General features: G+C 44.1%; 3 protein-coding genes across 4 annotated transcripts; 1 reads left to right on the forward strand and 2 right to left on the reverse strand.

Annotated features, from left to right (window-relative positions):
• Positions 1-7,338: 7,338 nt before the first annotated feature.
• LOC128298266 (uncharacterized) lies at positions 7,339-8,656 on the reverse strand. 2 transcript variants are annotated; one of them, XM_053034011.1, is made up of 4 exons: positions 8,550-8,656; positions 8,360-8,488; positions 8,038-8,133; positions 7,339-7,960 (listed from the first exon to the last, which is right to left on the reverse strand). In XM_053034011.1, exons 1-4 carry the CDS (start codon positions 8,563-8,565, stop codon positions 7,590-7,592), a joined length of 612 nt encoding a protein of 203 aa, XP_052889971.1. In that variant the 5' UTR covers positions 8,566-8,656; the 3' UTR covers positions 7,339-7,589. The 2 variants fall into 2 exon arrangements, with proteins under 2 accessions (XP_052889971.1, XP_052889973.1); XM_053034013.1 differs by lacking the exons at positions 8,360-8,488; positions 8,550-8,656 and adding an exon at positions 8,232-8,281 and having other exon boundaries at positions 8,038-8,154.
• A 403-nt stretch (positions 8,657-9,059) lies between these two features.
• On the forward strand, positions 9,060-11,989 carry LOC128309378 (ATP-dependent RNA helicase ddx24). Its single transcript, XM_053045748.1, has 5 exons — positions 9,060-9,312; positions 9,391-9,948; positions 10,010-10,599; positions 10,656-10,825; positions 10,899-11,989. Exons 1-5 carry the CDS (start codon positions 9,112-9,114, stop codon positions 11,897-11,899), a joined length of 2,520 nt encoding a protein of 839 aa, XP_052901708.1. The 5' UTR covers positions 9,060-9,111; the 3' UTR covers positions 11,900-11,989.
• LOC128309379 (sister chromatid cohesion protein DCC1) lies at positions 11,934-13,434 on the reverse strand. Its single transcript, XM_053045749.1, has 3 exons — positions 13,418-13,434; positions 12,661-13,335; positions 11,934-12,579 (listed from the first exon to the last, which is right to left on the reverse strand). The coding sequence occupies exons 1-3, from the start codon at positions 13,432-13,434 to the stop codon at positions 12,012-12,014; spliced, it is 1,260 nt and encodes a 419-aa protein (XP_052901709.1). The 3' UTR covers positions 11,934-12,011.

The raw sequence follows: 13,434 nt of genomic DNA on the forward strand, positions 1-13,434 counted from the left end.
GCAAAAGTGTGTGGCTGTGGGGACGGATTTCATGATGTGGACCATCTTACATTGTACTGCGTGGAATTCGAAAACGCCAGACCGCCTCCTTGAAGAGTGCAGTCGTGGATATCGGTAGACTCTCGGATACACCAGAACGAGATGTTTTGGATGGCAGAGACCTGAGATACACGAGGCTTATCTTCCGCTTCGCCAAGGACAGTGGCCTTCTCCGTTGAATCCCATCCTTATTCTCACGTGAATCCTTTCATACTCCATCTTTTATTATTCGTTGTGTGGTCCTTGTAAATGAAAGTTTTTTTGTAGTGACAGTCGCCTTTCAGGACAGCACCAAAGCTGCAAAAGGAAGGCAGACTAGACAGGATGTTCTGTTTTGTCCAGTCTGTATCTATTTATTGTCTATTTTGTTGCAGTCCTAGCCCGATCAACGATCGCGATCGGAACCATATTACCACCGGGAAGGAAACCAAGGACTACCAAGGAAAACACATTCCACCACACACAACGATAGAACCAAATCCAAGTAGCCTAATTGTCGGAACACTGACACGGACGATCCACAGCAACCAATAGAACACCTTCACCCACAATAGCTACAATAGCACAACACACGATCACAATGCCCGAGCATGCCCGGAATAAGGCAAAAGACAAGGAGGAAATGCCTTGAGAAAACCTTGAGTACTCTCCTCAGCCAATATATGGTCGATAATGCGACGATGAACCGTTAAAATGTAACTTTAAAAAAACCCCTGCTGTCGTTGTTTGTCTTGGATGCAGTAAGCAAAACATGTAGACGACACAAACAGCTGTACAGTTGGTTTTCGTTGTGTCACCAGGTTGCGTGCCTAGTCAATGGTGTGGCGCTGAACAGAACTTCTCGGCGAGGCAAAAGACAAATCTGTTAAACTGTGCCAAAAATAGTATGCAAAGTACCTCAACAGATTGTTGCTTTTTCTGAGAATCGGAACACATTATCATAACTTGCTAAAAAGGGAACCTCGAGGAAGGCAAATTTGATAACAACGCACAATTACTGTCATGTGATAGGGAACGATTTTGTTGAGAGATGTATGAATCATTAGATAGGATCATCGACACAGATGTGAATATGAGTAAGGAGATTGAATGATGAATGAATTCTGCCAGAAGCAAAGTTATTAGCCTACAGTCATCTCTCACTGGTTGGGTTTCGATATACGCTCGTTTGAGTGAAATCATTTTGACATTCTTAAGACTATATCGTTTCCATGTAATCTGGACTTCCGAAGTGTCGATCCTTAAGCTTGAAACGTTTAGCATGGCTTGGAAGATGTTGAATAATATTGACAAAACATTTCGAAACCATAAATGATGATATCATGTGCACAGAAACCTGGAATCGATCATGTTCAATCGCATCGCATGCCGATAACACAAACCCCACAAACAGCTGTCTGTGATTAATTAGCACAATTTTAGCGCACATTGTTTGAATGAATGGTGCCGATCATGATCGTCGTGGTTGTAGGGACGGGTTTCACACAAAACGCAAGTGTGTAAAGCTTTTTAGGGTATTTGTTGCCTTGCCATACACCGTTTCTCACTCGATTTTTTGAACTGCTTGCTGATAAGATAGGTGTGTGTCGATTGCGAGCAATGGAGCTCCCTGTTGAACGAACGGAACGGCGTGTGGGAATAAAACAATTGAACAATTTACGGGTGGCTTATTGTTGCTAAAGCACCAGCGGATTTGTGCTACTCGCTAGTCCAAGGGTGGATCCCGTCCCCTTCGGGGGTATCTTATCGAGGAAATTCCGATAGTCGTCCGAGAGTCACGGGACTTATTGAATTACGGCCGCATGGAAGACACAAAGGTGTGATAGCGCAAGCGTCCACAATTTATTTTTCCGCAATTCGTTCCCTGCCTTCCGATTGGATTTCAATTTCGATCGCCCATCAATTGAGGTTGTGAATGGGGCGCTGCGTCAACCTTGTCCGGTGTCCGGTGTACGAAAAGGGAGAGATGACAGAAGGCAGAGTGATAGCTTTAGGTTTTAGTTTGTGATAACGTGCGAGCAGCGGTGAGCATATCAGCCAAGAAATTTGGAGCTTCGCATAATGAGGATTGGGCAATGAGTGCCGTGAGGCGCCATGTGATAAGTGAAATTGGAGCATAGATACTGATCGATAGCTAGATTAGCTGACCTTAACATGGTTGCTCAGTACAGCAGGCAGGCAGTGGGGTAAGAATATGACCCCATGAGAACAGTTCTCCAGACATAGCCACCGAAAAAGGGAGCGAACGTCCATCCCGCACAGAACCGTGATCATGATCTATCTCAATGGGCGATCCAGTCCGAACCAGTTTCCATCCGGCCGATACTGAAGGACGTATCAAATCAGGTTTTTTTTGTTGTGGTCATTGATGCGGCAGAGCAGTTCCAGCAGTTCTCTTGCTCAAGTTCAAAAAGCAACGGAAAATGTAATGGAGGTTGGAACACGCGATCCTTGAACTTAGCCTCAGGGAGGTTAGATATACTTCACATATGCAGGAGACTGTTTTGCTTGGTTTCCTTTCGTTTTTCCAGTCGAAAAGGATTGCATCCATACCGGAGACATTGGAGGCTACTACTGGAGGCTCGTCCAGTAACCCTCCCTATCGCTCTCTTTCTCTTTCTCTATTGTACGCGGTAGAAGGTTAATAATGATAGACAGCTGATGACAATGAGGAACACATGGAAGAATAATGGTGATTTAATGCTACACACATTATACAGCGTTTACATCGCTGCTTCACGGCTGCTTTCGATCGATCAATGGGGAACCAGTTTTGGTCAGCGTGAATTTGTTCGCTACTTTGCTGAAGCTGAACATCATAATTTGAACGGAATGGAAGGGTTCAAAAGCTCGTTGCAGTGGTTTGTAGGAATGAATTTTCGTTTGCCGCTCGTTCATGGCACACATTATAATGAAAGCATTTCTGGGTGTGTGTTACTATTAGGCGAGGATATGTGCAAAAAAAAGCATGGGAGACACCTTTTTTTGCTGCACTGTGTCCATATCAGTGCGCCAGGCAATGTCAGCGCGATCAGTGGTTCGAAGCCCTGCAGCGATTCGGCATGTATGTCTTCGCTGATCTGGAGGACACATTTCCTTCATTTTCGGAAGGTGGTACAAAAACAGGTTCGCCCAAAAGAGTGGAAAGGAAGGAAACGAAATTACCGATCGTCAGTTTTTGCAGTACCTTCCAATGTTTCCCCAATGTTAGCCACCCCCCGGCGGCAATTTCATTTAACATGTCTATTTGGGATGAATGTTTTACAATTTTGTTTTCGGCTACCACTTTCGGAGAAGCGTTGTGGGCATGCGACAGATGCGGGGTGGCACAGCGAGGTTAATTAGCTCCAATCGCAATGTGCCGCGACGTAGTAGCCGCTGGACGGAGTTTAGCGATTTCTGGCATCGAGAGTGCTACCGTGCGAATGAATGGGAAGATGCTTGTGCTTTTTTTTTGAGGTGTTTGATCAAATTAGCATACGCATAAATTAGGGAGATCTTATATGCAAGAGTAACCGTAAGACTCTGGAGATGTTAGGCTCTTTGAACGGTGTATATCAACGATATGTGTCTCTAATTTACTATTTACAGTTAAACTAAAATGTATTCGTCCACCAGAATATTTCACACAAAAAAGGCAAATTAGGGATGTTTTAAGGGCCTGTACAACTAAAGATGGGGTTTGATATCTGGACAAACAATTTATAATTTTCGTTGAAAGTATAATGACAGAACTAAAAATTTAAACTTTTACGTTATACATGCACAAAAAGTATTCATCTAAATGACTTTTGACGCAACTCCACGTAATTAATATCCACGCTGTCATGAGCTAACTTGGTTGATACCTAGCTGCTAGTTAGTAGAGCACATGTCGCTAGATTTTTCATTGTTCCGGTTGTATCCGCGAGGGCTATGAGTCATTGAGGCCCAAAATGACTAAAAAAACGTAGCCATCAAGCAAGAAAACTTGTCAAAGACCGGCATAATTAGTGCAAATCAACTTCTGAAATTGAAAGACATTTGGACAGAACCCTTCTGGGCTACCAAAACGGTGCGAAACTAACATCGAAGTATTAATTCCACATCGTTAATCGAACAAAATCGCCCGCTTATTGTCCAGAAATATAATCCAGTAAAATCCTTGGACCAGAATTTTTAAGCTAAGGCCTGGAAATTCAAGAAAGGGATAACAACGGCAATGGTATATTTCAAGCCCAGTATTCCTATAAAAAGTGTGGTTAGAAGGAGGTAGAAAGTAGGAGTAGCTGGGATAAAATGATGAGAGAATCATACGAACCTTCAAAACCTCCTAAATTTGGCCACGGGGGATCTAATCATAAAAAAGAATTGTGAGAATTATCTTGTTTATTGATTATAGTAAATTCAACATACTTGGTTCACTCTACTCTCGACCATTACGGCGAAAACAGCATACTGCGATGCTGTCGCAATGTCAAACTCGTCATGTAGACGAATACTTTTTAGGTTCACTGTATACTAATGTCAATATACTAAATTCAATGGGAAAGACATTGCGGAACGTATATACGTTTGAGTCTGACTATCAACACGCCCTACTTAGCATCTACCATGGGAGTAATAAAACTTAACGTTTCTTCGGAAACCAAGAACTTGGAGGTAACTTCTCCAAGAACGGTTATGTTTGAATTCATCAATCTGTAGCATACATATTTCTTTACCACGAAAGCCCCGCACTACGTTGCACCAAGCGCCTGCAGGTGTTTCCCTTCTCGCAAACGGATTGCTCCACAAACCGTAAGTATGTCACTGTCAAATATGCACTTTTCACGGTGGCCAGGAAAGGAAATGCTAAGCGCGAACTGCTTGATTATTATGCTTAGTTCAGCGCACCGCGGTGGTCCAGTTTTGCTACCAAAGCAAACACACACGCTAGGAGTGGAAGCGAAGAAGCATTGATTGGCAGAGGATCAATTCATTCGCTGGCGGTTTAGTCAGAAGTTTTTGGCAGTCACCGTTGGATGCGACGCAAAAAAGGGGTAAAAAATTAGCGAATCGAACCCCAAATCGATGGCCAACTAATGGGTGTGTGCTGTTGGCAAACAAACCTGTAACGCAACAACCATTTTTTTTTTGCTGAAGGGTAATAGTGTAACGCAGTACGCTTGCAACATTCGGGGCTGCACCTGATAACGCACAATCGAACATGACGTGTTTGCTGATCAATCGCAATGAGAGCGACAGTTGTGCGGCAATTTTGTTACGGTTTGGAGTAAACTTATCTGTAAAATACTACGATAAAGTATTATTGCACAAAACCATCATCTATTTTAATATAAATCGGGGACAGTTTTTGGACAGCAGAAGGTATACGGCTATCTCATCACCTGATCCATTGGGCTAGACTTTGTGGCTAGACTGCAAACTAGTTGAACTTGACATTCTCATCCACCAATGTTCCGAGGTTTAAGGGAGCAAAAAAACACAGAGAACTGAATCAAAATGCAGCTTGCATGGTGCGTAGCGTTAATCGAGGTCCAAAGACGTCCATACACGTGCAACACACGATTAGGCGTACGATCGATTAGGCGAAGGAACATTGTAAAGCGTGCACTATTCTTGCCCCGCTCCGAAGTGGTGTCGAAGTCGTCGTTGTCAGTTGCCAACATTTTTAATCCAAGTGAATGTTACTCACCAAATAATGTTACACTTTTGCACTGCAGAGCGGTTCTAATACTAAAATACGCACACCCGTATGGTATATTCCTCTATGCTCAATTAACACTTTTGTAGCTCTTATCCCTAAATCACAGCTTTCGACGTCATTCGACTCTAAAGATATGTTGCACTAAAACTAGGCTTATTGCAAATCACTCGTGCACGATCACAGATCAGCGTTTCCTATCGTTCGTTCGGTCCAATCGAGGGTAGAAAAGGGTAATTGTTACTTTATCACGACAAGTTCTTGCACCGTGCCGGTCACAAGAAGCCTCATGCCAGGCCAGGGTCTGCTGGAGGTACGAAACTGAAAGTGCGTGCGTATCGTCGCTCGGTTGGTCGCGAACTGTGCGCGACGTTCGAAGGGGTTCGCTTAAATGTTCTGATCACCCGGCAGTGGGGTGACGAACCTGCCCCAGTGCAGTCAGTGCGCTTTTTTTTTAATCGTTCGTTTAACGTTCAGTTTGCTTTCCACCACTCGTTGCATTCCACCACTTTCGGGTAGTCGCACTACGCACGTGCTCAGCTGCGCTAGGGTTAAGAATCGATTCGATGCGATTTGCAAAACCGTTCTGAAGATCATTCTCCTGGCACTGGCGCGGGTAAATGTACGATAAGTGCAACATAAAACTTGCAAGCAATGTGAATTTTGCCAGAAGGAAGTGTCCAGATGAGGTCAAATCATGGCAATAGCGTGTTGCGTACCTATCAAAGCCAAGGTGTGTAGGTGTCACGCGTGTGCGCATAATATTGTCGTGGGGATTTTAAAAGTCACGGACCTGCGGGAGGCGCGTGCATATCGACAGATGACACCGGTTGTCCTTAGATGCTGATGATGCTGTCGAAAGTCCGACAATGACCTACCGTGCTGGCGGAAGTGGCCTGGTCAACCGGTCGACTAGCGGCACGTGAGGTGAATGTAAACATTGCTTAACGAGTAACGTATATGGATGGATTAGTGTCGTGCGGTGAGTTATTGTTTATCGGTGACAATTCGGCGTTAAGTTGGAAGCAATTAATGTGAACACAACATGTTTACAGTTCGGTGTACGGTGAAGATATAGAAGGAACATGATTCATATGTGGTGGAAATTTTAGATAAAGTAACGTAAGTTATGCTTCTTACCGAGCTTCCATGTCATGCTCTATCCTTGGTTGGTTGGTCCATGAATCTTGGAGGATCTTTAAAATACTTAAGATTCTGTTCAAAAGTTCATTTGGATTCATGAATCTGTATCAGATTAACCCAACACTACTACAGTTTCTTAGATTGTACACAATTTTTAGACAAAATAATAGTATTGTCTTACGTCTTCATAATTAATACCTTTTTATATGACTTGTACCCCCGTATGTGTGGAAATGTACTGCGAACATACAGAGAATTAGGCTCACCAGGCTCCGGTGGACTGGTCACGTCATGAGAATGACACCGGACGGCCCAGTCAAAAAAAAATCTTTTAGCTCGCCGACATGGACAGTGGAGGAGTGGTAGGCTGAAGTTGAGATGGATTGATGGCGTTGATGCGTCCGCAGAAAAGGTCGGGATAATGAAATGGCTTAACTCCTGCAGCAGGCAAAGTAAGTAATAAGTAAGTAAGTAAGTGCTATATTTATTTCAATTTGTCATAAACAGGTTCATACAAAACAAGTGCTCTGATTAATGTTTATAAAGTACATAAAAAACTAATAATTCAAGCCTGAAATACATACATGAAAGTATTTTAACTACTTCATAGACTGCCCAATCCACAACTTTTTGGAATGATTTTGGAATTTGGAAATTATTCGTGTTGTTCTACGATATGATTTTTCTTGTTTAGATGTGAGTTATTTTGGGTAATTAAAAATTATTTGCAACCTGCTTGAATTAAATCCGCGAGAATCGCAAGTGTACTGTAACACCAATTGTACTGATGTAGGAGTTCCGGATCTTGTAAACACTGCACTACCTCTTTTATGCTTGCCAGATTAGCGTCCAAACCCTCCTCAATAATTAATAACTGTTCCTCAACCTCGATTGGAAGTAAATCAAATTGGGCCCGATAGTCGTCAATAATTTGTCTTGAATAGATATGGTCCTTTAGAGCTGAATCTATCTTATTCTTCGTTTGATCAAGAAAATTCGCTCTCGATTGCCGTAGCTCCTCGAGAGTTAGTTGTGCTTCCCGCAGCTGCATCTCTAGGTTGGAATTGCTTCGAACGATCGGGGTGTCAGGATCTTAAAAATTCGAACAATCATTTATTACATTGTTAAAGGTGGAAGGATATCGCATTAGAAAGTGTAACACTTCTTACCTCGTTCTTCATATACTGGCAAGCTAGCCACTGCACTCGGGCCGGCAACTTCTATCAAGGCACCTCGGCTTGGCACGGCAACGGGTGAAGTAGGAGCTGGTGGTGATGGAGTAGGAGCTGAGGGAACACGTGAAAACGTATCAGAAGTGCATCAACGGGTGAATTTCTGTTTTGCGTTAGCAAGCATTTCTTACCTCGTTCGATACTTGGCGCATCTAAAATCGCCGTCATAAAAATGTACGGAGTTGGCGGTAAGGGAGCAGAAACAAGCGAATTACACAGGTGTGTACAATCATATAGTCGCAAATATTAAGATCCTTACCTCGTGCAGAGTCGGCATCGCAGGAACTGTTTAGCGGCAACGGGGTCAAGGATGTGTCTGCGATACGGTTGATGCTGGACATTGGTTTTTGCGATGCGCCAGCTTCCGCTACGATAGAGAGTCCTGGTTCTTTGGAAAAGACCCACAAGTATATAGCACAATGTGTTCTTAATCGCCGCACTTTACTTACTTTCGTTGTTGGACATAGTGTTTAGCTACTGAAAATAAAAACACAACAATGTAAACAGCAGGCCTACCCAGCCAGCCAAATTTCGTTATATTACCCTTCAGTTCCCAGTCAGACTGCGCGCTCCTAATTTACCCATTCGAGCAGTTTGCTTCGTGAGGCTGTATCATTCGCTCGTGTGTAGCGGAAACACCGTGATGACACCGTGATCGAAAAAACATTGTTTTTCATACTTTGATGCTTTTTAAAGGGTTTTAAAAACGTTTAACAACATTTATTCTACTCGTGGTGCATGCTTAGGGAAAGATTTTCTCTTAATTTACCCTTAAATTACTCGATAAAATAGGGGTGATTTAAGGATATTTTAACTAAATTTGGCTCACTGGGCAGCATGACGGAGCAAACTGCTCGAATGGGCAAATTAAGAGCGCACAGTCTGACTGGGTACTTTATAAGATTTTTTTCTGTTTGACATTTCGATCATTTGACATCAGTTTGTTTTGGTTCGGCGTTGATAAAAGCACGTGCGCTACCGGTAAAATCGCAACTAATTCATCAAAAAGCCATGCAGAAACAGCGAAAATTTAATCCCAAAAAAGGTGCTCATATGTACCAGGGTCGTAAGAAAGCCCAGAGCGCATCATGGCAGCCAGTGAAACTGAACGGTCCCGTAATTGCCGACGAAGGTGCAGATTTCGGTGGGTTCGTAGGGCTGGAGATTTTGGAAAACTATTCCGGAGACTTTTTGCGGACGGAGAAGAAAAAGGTAATTACCTTTTTTATGTTTACCAACGATGCTAAACAGTCCGATACGTACTGCAATGGAACTTTCGTTTACTTTCAGAACAATAAAGATGCCGAGTTCAATGGCAAACGTAAGAAATCGAAGCGCAAACATTCTTCAGACAGTGACGATGAAAGTGATTCGGAAGAGGAAAAAAATCGGGTTAAAAGCAAAAAGAAACAAAAGAAAGTTAAAGTAGTTAAACCAGATGCTGTGGATTCTAGTGAAGATGATTCTGGATTCGACGATCATCCGAAGAAAAAGATAAAAGCTACTAACAAGAACCTTGTCACGAAAAAAACGAATACGAGCGGAAATGATTCAGATGAAAATCAGGAAGCAGATACAGTTCCAACCTTTTCAATGCTGTTGAAACCTCCAACGACAAAACAAACACCACAGAAATTAAAGGATACTGTGAAGGATTCCGCCACTACTGTTTCCTCCAACGATTCCAATTTGAAGAAACAAGCAACAAAATCAAAACAAAATGAGGCTGCTAAAGCACCAGTGAAAACTAAGGCAAAGTCAGCGAACATTACACAGAAGAAAACAAAAGAAAATAACACCAAGGCGGATAAATCTGGGTCAGAACCTCATTCGAGTGCGGATTATGCGGTGAGTATTTTAACAAAATTTGAAAGAACTTTAAATTTTGTAAACGTCTTCTCCGATATAGACTTGGATACAGCTTGGTGTTTCGGAACCTATTGTGAGGGCGCTTGCTGATAAGGGTTTCAAGGTACCGACCGAAATCCAGACCCAATCGCTTCCGGTTGCCATTTATGGTCGGCGGGATTTACTAGGTGCTGCGGAAACGGGTAGCGGTAAAACTCTCGCCTTCGGTATACCGATGCTGGAAGGGATTATGGCAATGAAGAAAGCTAAGCAACGGGATTCTGATAATTCGAACGAGCACGAGTTGACACCGCCACCGGAAGATATGGATATCACGGAGGAGGATGAGCGGGTGTTCGCCAAAGAAGGTCGAGCTTTGGAGAAGAACTGTGTCCAAGCCGAAACCGACAAACCATTGTACGGGTTGATACTAACGCCGACACGCGAACTAGCGGTGCAGATCAATGACCATTTGAAAGCGGTTGCTAAGTACACTGGCATCAACATTGCGACCGTTTTCGGCGGATTGGCTGCGGTGAAGCAGGAACGCTTGTTACGCAAGTGTCCGGAAATTGTGATTGCTACACCTGGTCGACTGTGGGAGTTGATACAGAGCGATAATCATCATCTTTCGAAAGTGGGGGATATAAGGTGCGCGATGAAGAAGCGTGTACATCTGGATGAAGTTTTAATAGTGTTCTTCTTAGATTTCTCGTTATTGATGAAACTGACCGGATGCTGGAGAAAGGACATTTTGAAGAGCTGAAGCAACTGTTGGAGCTTATCAATGCAAATGAGGATGCGAAGAAATTGAGGCGCAATTACATCTTTTCTGCTACGCTCACCATGGATCACGAGATGCCAGACCATTTGAAAAGTACGTTCATTTGTGCGATTTCGATCATACGTGTTCTCTATTTTTATGACCCATTCTTTTGCTTTCTCTTTAGAAAATGTAAAGAAATCGAAAAAAGTGTTCAAACTAACTCCCGGCCAACGTATGGATAATCTTATCGAAGTAATCGGTATGACTAATCCGAAGATCGTTGATCTCACACAAGATCATGGCACAGCCCGTACGCTGACCGAGTCGCGTATCTTATGTCAGGCGGAACAAAAGGACTTCTATCTGTACTACTTTCTCGAGCGACATCCGGGCCGCACGCTCGTGTTCTGCAACTCGATCGACTGCGTGAAACGGCTCGTTTCCCTGTTCGACTATTTGGACTGTCAGCCGCTTAGTCTCTTCGGTAGCATGCAACAGCGCCAGCGGTTGAAAAACCTGGAACGCTTCACAGCCAACCCGCGGGCACTGCTCATCGCAACCGATGTGGCAGCGCGAGGCTTAGACATCCCAAACGTGGACCATGTGATCCACTATCAGGTACCGAAAACGACCGAAAACTATGTGCATCGTTCGGGACGTACGGCACGCGCGAGCAAAGAAGGCCTCACGGTGTTGCTAATCGCACCGGGCGAAGTGAGGAACTACATCAAGCTCAACCAGGATCTGGGTCGCACCGAGGATCTGCCGATATATCCCACCTACGAGCGGGTGATGAGACAAGTGAAGGACCGCGTTTTACTCGCCCGTGACATCGAGCGAATGGATCTGCAGCAGCGGCGTGAAGGTGCGTCCCGTTCCTGGGAGGATCAGCTGGCGAAGGAGTTCCAGAGCGAATCAGAGGTGGATAGTGAGCAGGAGGAGGTGCGTCGTTTCGAAGAAACGAAGCGAAAGCGTCAGTTCAGAGCGAAGCGGTTAGAGCTAAGCCAACTGCTTGCCAAACCGATCGTAGATATTCAGATCGAGATGAACTACCCTTCGTTGAACATTGATGCTATGAAGAGCCAACCGACGGAGAAAAATCAATCCGCCATTAGCCTCGTACGCAAGGCAGAAGAGCAACGATTACTTGAGAAAAAGCAGCGAAGAAATAAGAATAGGAACTAACTTCAATCACGATAAAGAGATACGTGTAGAAGGATTATTTTTGTTTTAGTAATAAAATTATAAAAAATGGGAAATTTACATATCATACAATCGAGCACATTTGTTTCTCGGTCTAATGCTTTGACACATACATTCGAACACCCTTCACGACCAGCGACCGCGTGTATTTGGCCAATATGGAGGTAACACCTACCGTGGGTGTTGCGAAGCATTCGATGTACGGTTCGATCTGTTCCAGGTTCCAACGTTCTTTCGTTCGGAACAGCAAATCGAGTCGACCCAGCAGATTCATCGGGAGATCTGCTTCATTCAATCCACGGACACACGGCACTCTACCCTCCCGGTCGATAATACCAATCCCACGCAGATACTGCTCATTTGCCTCGAAACCCTCCGGCAACGATTCCTGCCAGGTGACAAGGAATTCGTCGATGTGAAACTTTAAACCGTGCTGTAGGATCTTTTCGGCAAACAGCGCGCACACGAGATCTTCCCGGTACTGGAACCGGTCCGGAATGCGTTCACTACGGCAGGTGTACACGTCGAATATACCATCCACTACCTCGTACGGAATGATGCCCTGCATCGCTTCTAGCGTGATTTCTTTGTCGATTGCGTCGGGTTCCCAAGAATTTTCCGACACCACGGACAGTAGCAACGTGAGTACTCGGTATTCGTATCTGTAAACATGCGTGAAACATAATTCTCATGTAGAACAATCATTGAAAGCAAAGAAGAAAATTTAAAATTGGACGACATACTCTAGATCCAACATGCGCACACGCTCATCAACCTCAATGGCTCGATATAGTTTAAGCCCTTCTTGGAACTCGTCCTTACTGCACTGCACAGTATCGAGCAACTGATTAAACCGGAACAGCAACGACCGATCGATTAGATGCTCGTTTTCCGGACCCGCGTACCGTGTCAGACGAAGCAGATCGATAATTTTACGATACTTGGGCTTCACTCTCCGCAGCTCGAAATAATCGTGGAAAATCTTCACCACATCCTTCCGTTCCACCTCATCGATCGTTTCGATCGTTTCTGGATCCTCTTCCTCTACGCTGCTGTCCATGGATGTGTTGACACCACTTTTGGGGCTTTTAATTGGCGAACGGCTCGTAGCTTGGGCGAGCTTTAAATCCTTCACCAGCAGCAAGCTGTTCGATATTTCCGCTTCTTTCACCTCGTAGGTACGCGACTCGGTGCAGAACACAACCTTCTCGTTCAGCGCACCCTTGAAGCACATCTCTGTGCCGTTCTTAATCTCCTCCAGTATATGGTCATCCACCTCGAGCAACTTTATGTTGCCTAAATCATGGCCCTCATGCGCCGCAGGATAGTAAATTGCCTGGCCAATGTTGGTGAGATTATTGTGGTCGAGTTTGGCGTGCCGCACAATCGTGCGCACATCGTCAATGGAGCGAGCATAGCTGTGAATAAAAGATAATAAATAAAAGTAAAAATTGGCTTTTCTGAAGCAAGGGTATGAGTTATAAGCAAAAAAGTACACACTCTTGACTGTAAATCAT

The sequence above is a fragment of the Anopheles moucheti genome, chromosome 2, assembly GCF_943734755.1.
Source record: "Anopheles moucheti chromosome 2, idAnoMoucSN_F20_07, whole genome shotgun sequence".
Taxonomy (NCBI): Eukaryota; Metazoa; Arthropoda; class Insecta; order Diptera; family Culicidae; genus Anopheles; species Anopheles moucheti.

What these genes read in the sequence shown, in the direction of transcription:
- LOC128298266 (XM_053034011.1), bottom strand. An exon ending in CGATGCCGACTCTGCACGAG is followed by an intron (nt 8,134 to 8,359) that starts GTAAGGATCTTA and finishes CATCACCACCAG; the next exon opens with CTCCTACTTCACCCGTTGCC. An exon ending in GCCAGTATATGAAGAACGAG is followed by an intron (nt 7,961 to 8,037) that starts GTAAGAAGTGTT and finishes CGAATTTTTAAG; the next exon opens with ATCCTGACACCCCGATCGTT.
- LOC128309378 (XM_053045748.1), top strand. Translation starts at nt 9,112, where the DNA reads ATGCAGAAACAGCGAAAATTTAATCCCAAAAAAGGTGCTCATATGTAC. An exon ending in ATTCGAGTGCGGATTATGCG is followed by an intron (nt 9,949 to 10,009) that starts GTGAGTATTTTA and finishes TCTCCGATATAG; the next exon opens with ACTTGGATACAGCTTGGTGT. An exon ending in TCGAAAGTGGGGGATATAAG is followed by an intron (nt 10,600 to 10,655) that starts GTGCGCGATGAA and finishes TGTTCTTCTTAG; the next exon opens with ATTTCTCGTTATTGATGAAA.
- LOC128309379 (XM_053045749.1), bottom strand. An exon ending in GTGCGCATGTTGGATCTAGA is followed by an intron (nt 12,580 to 12,660) that starts GTATGTCGTCCA and finishes GCATGTTTACAG; the next exon opens with ATACGAATACCGAGTACTCA.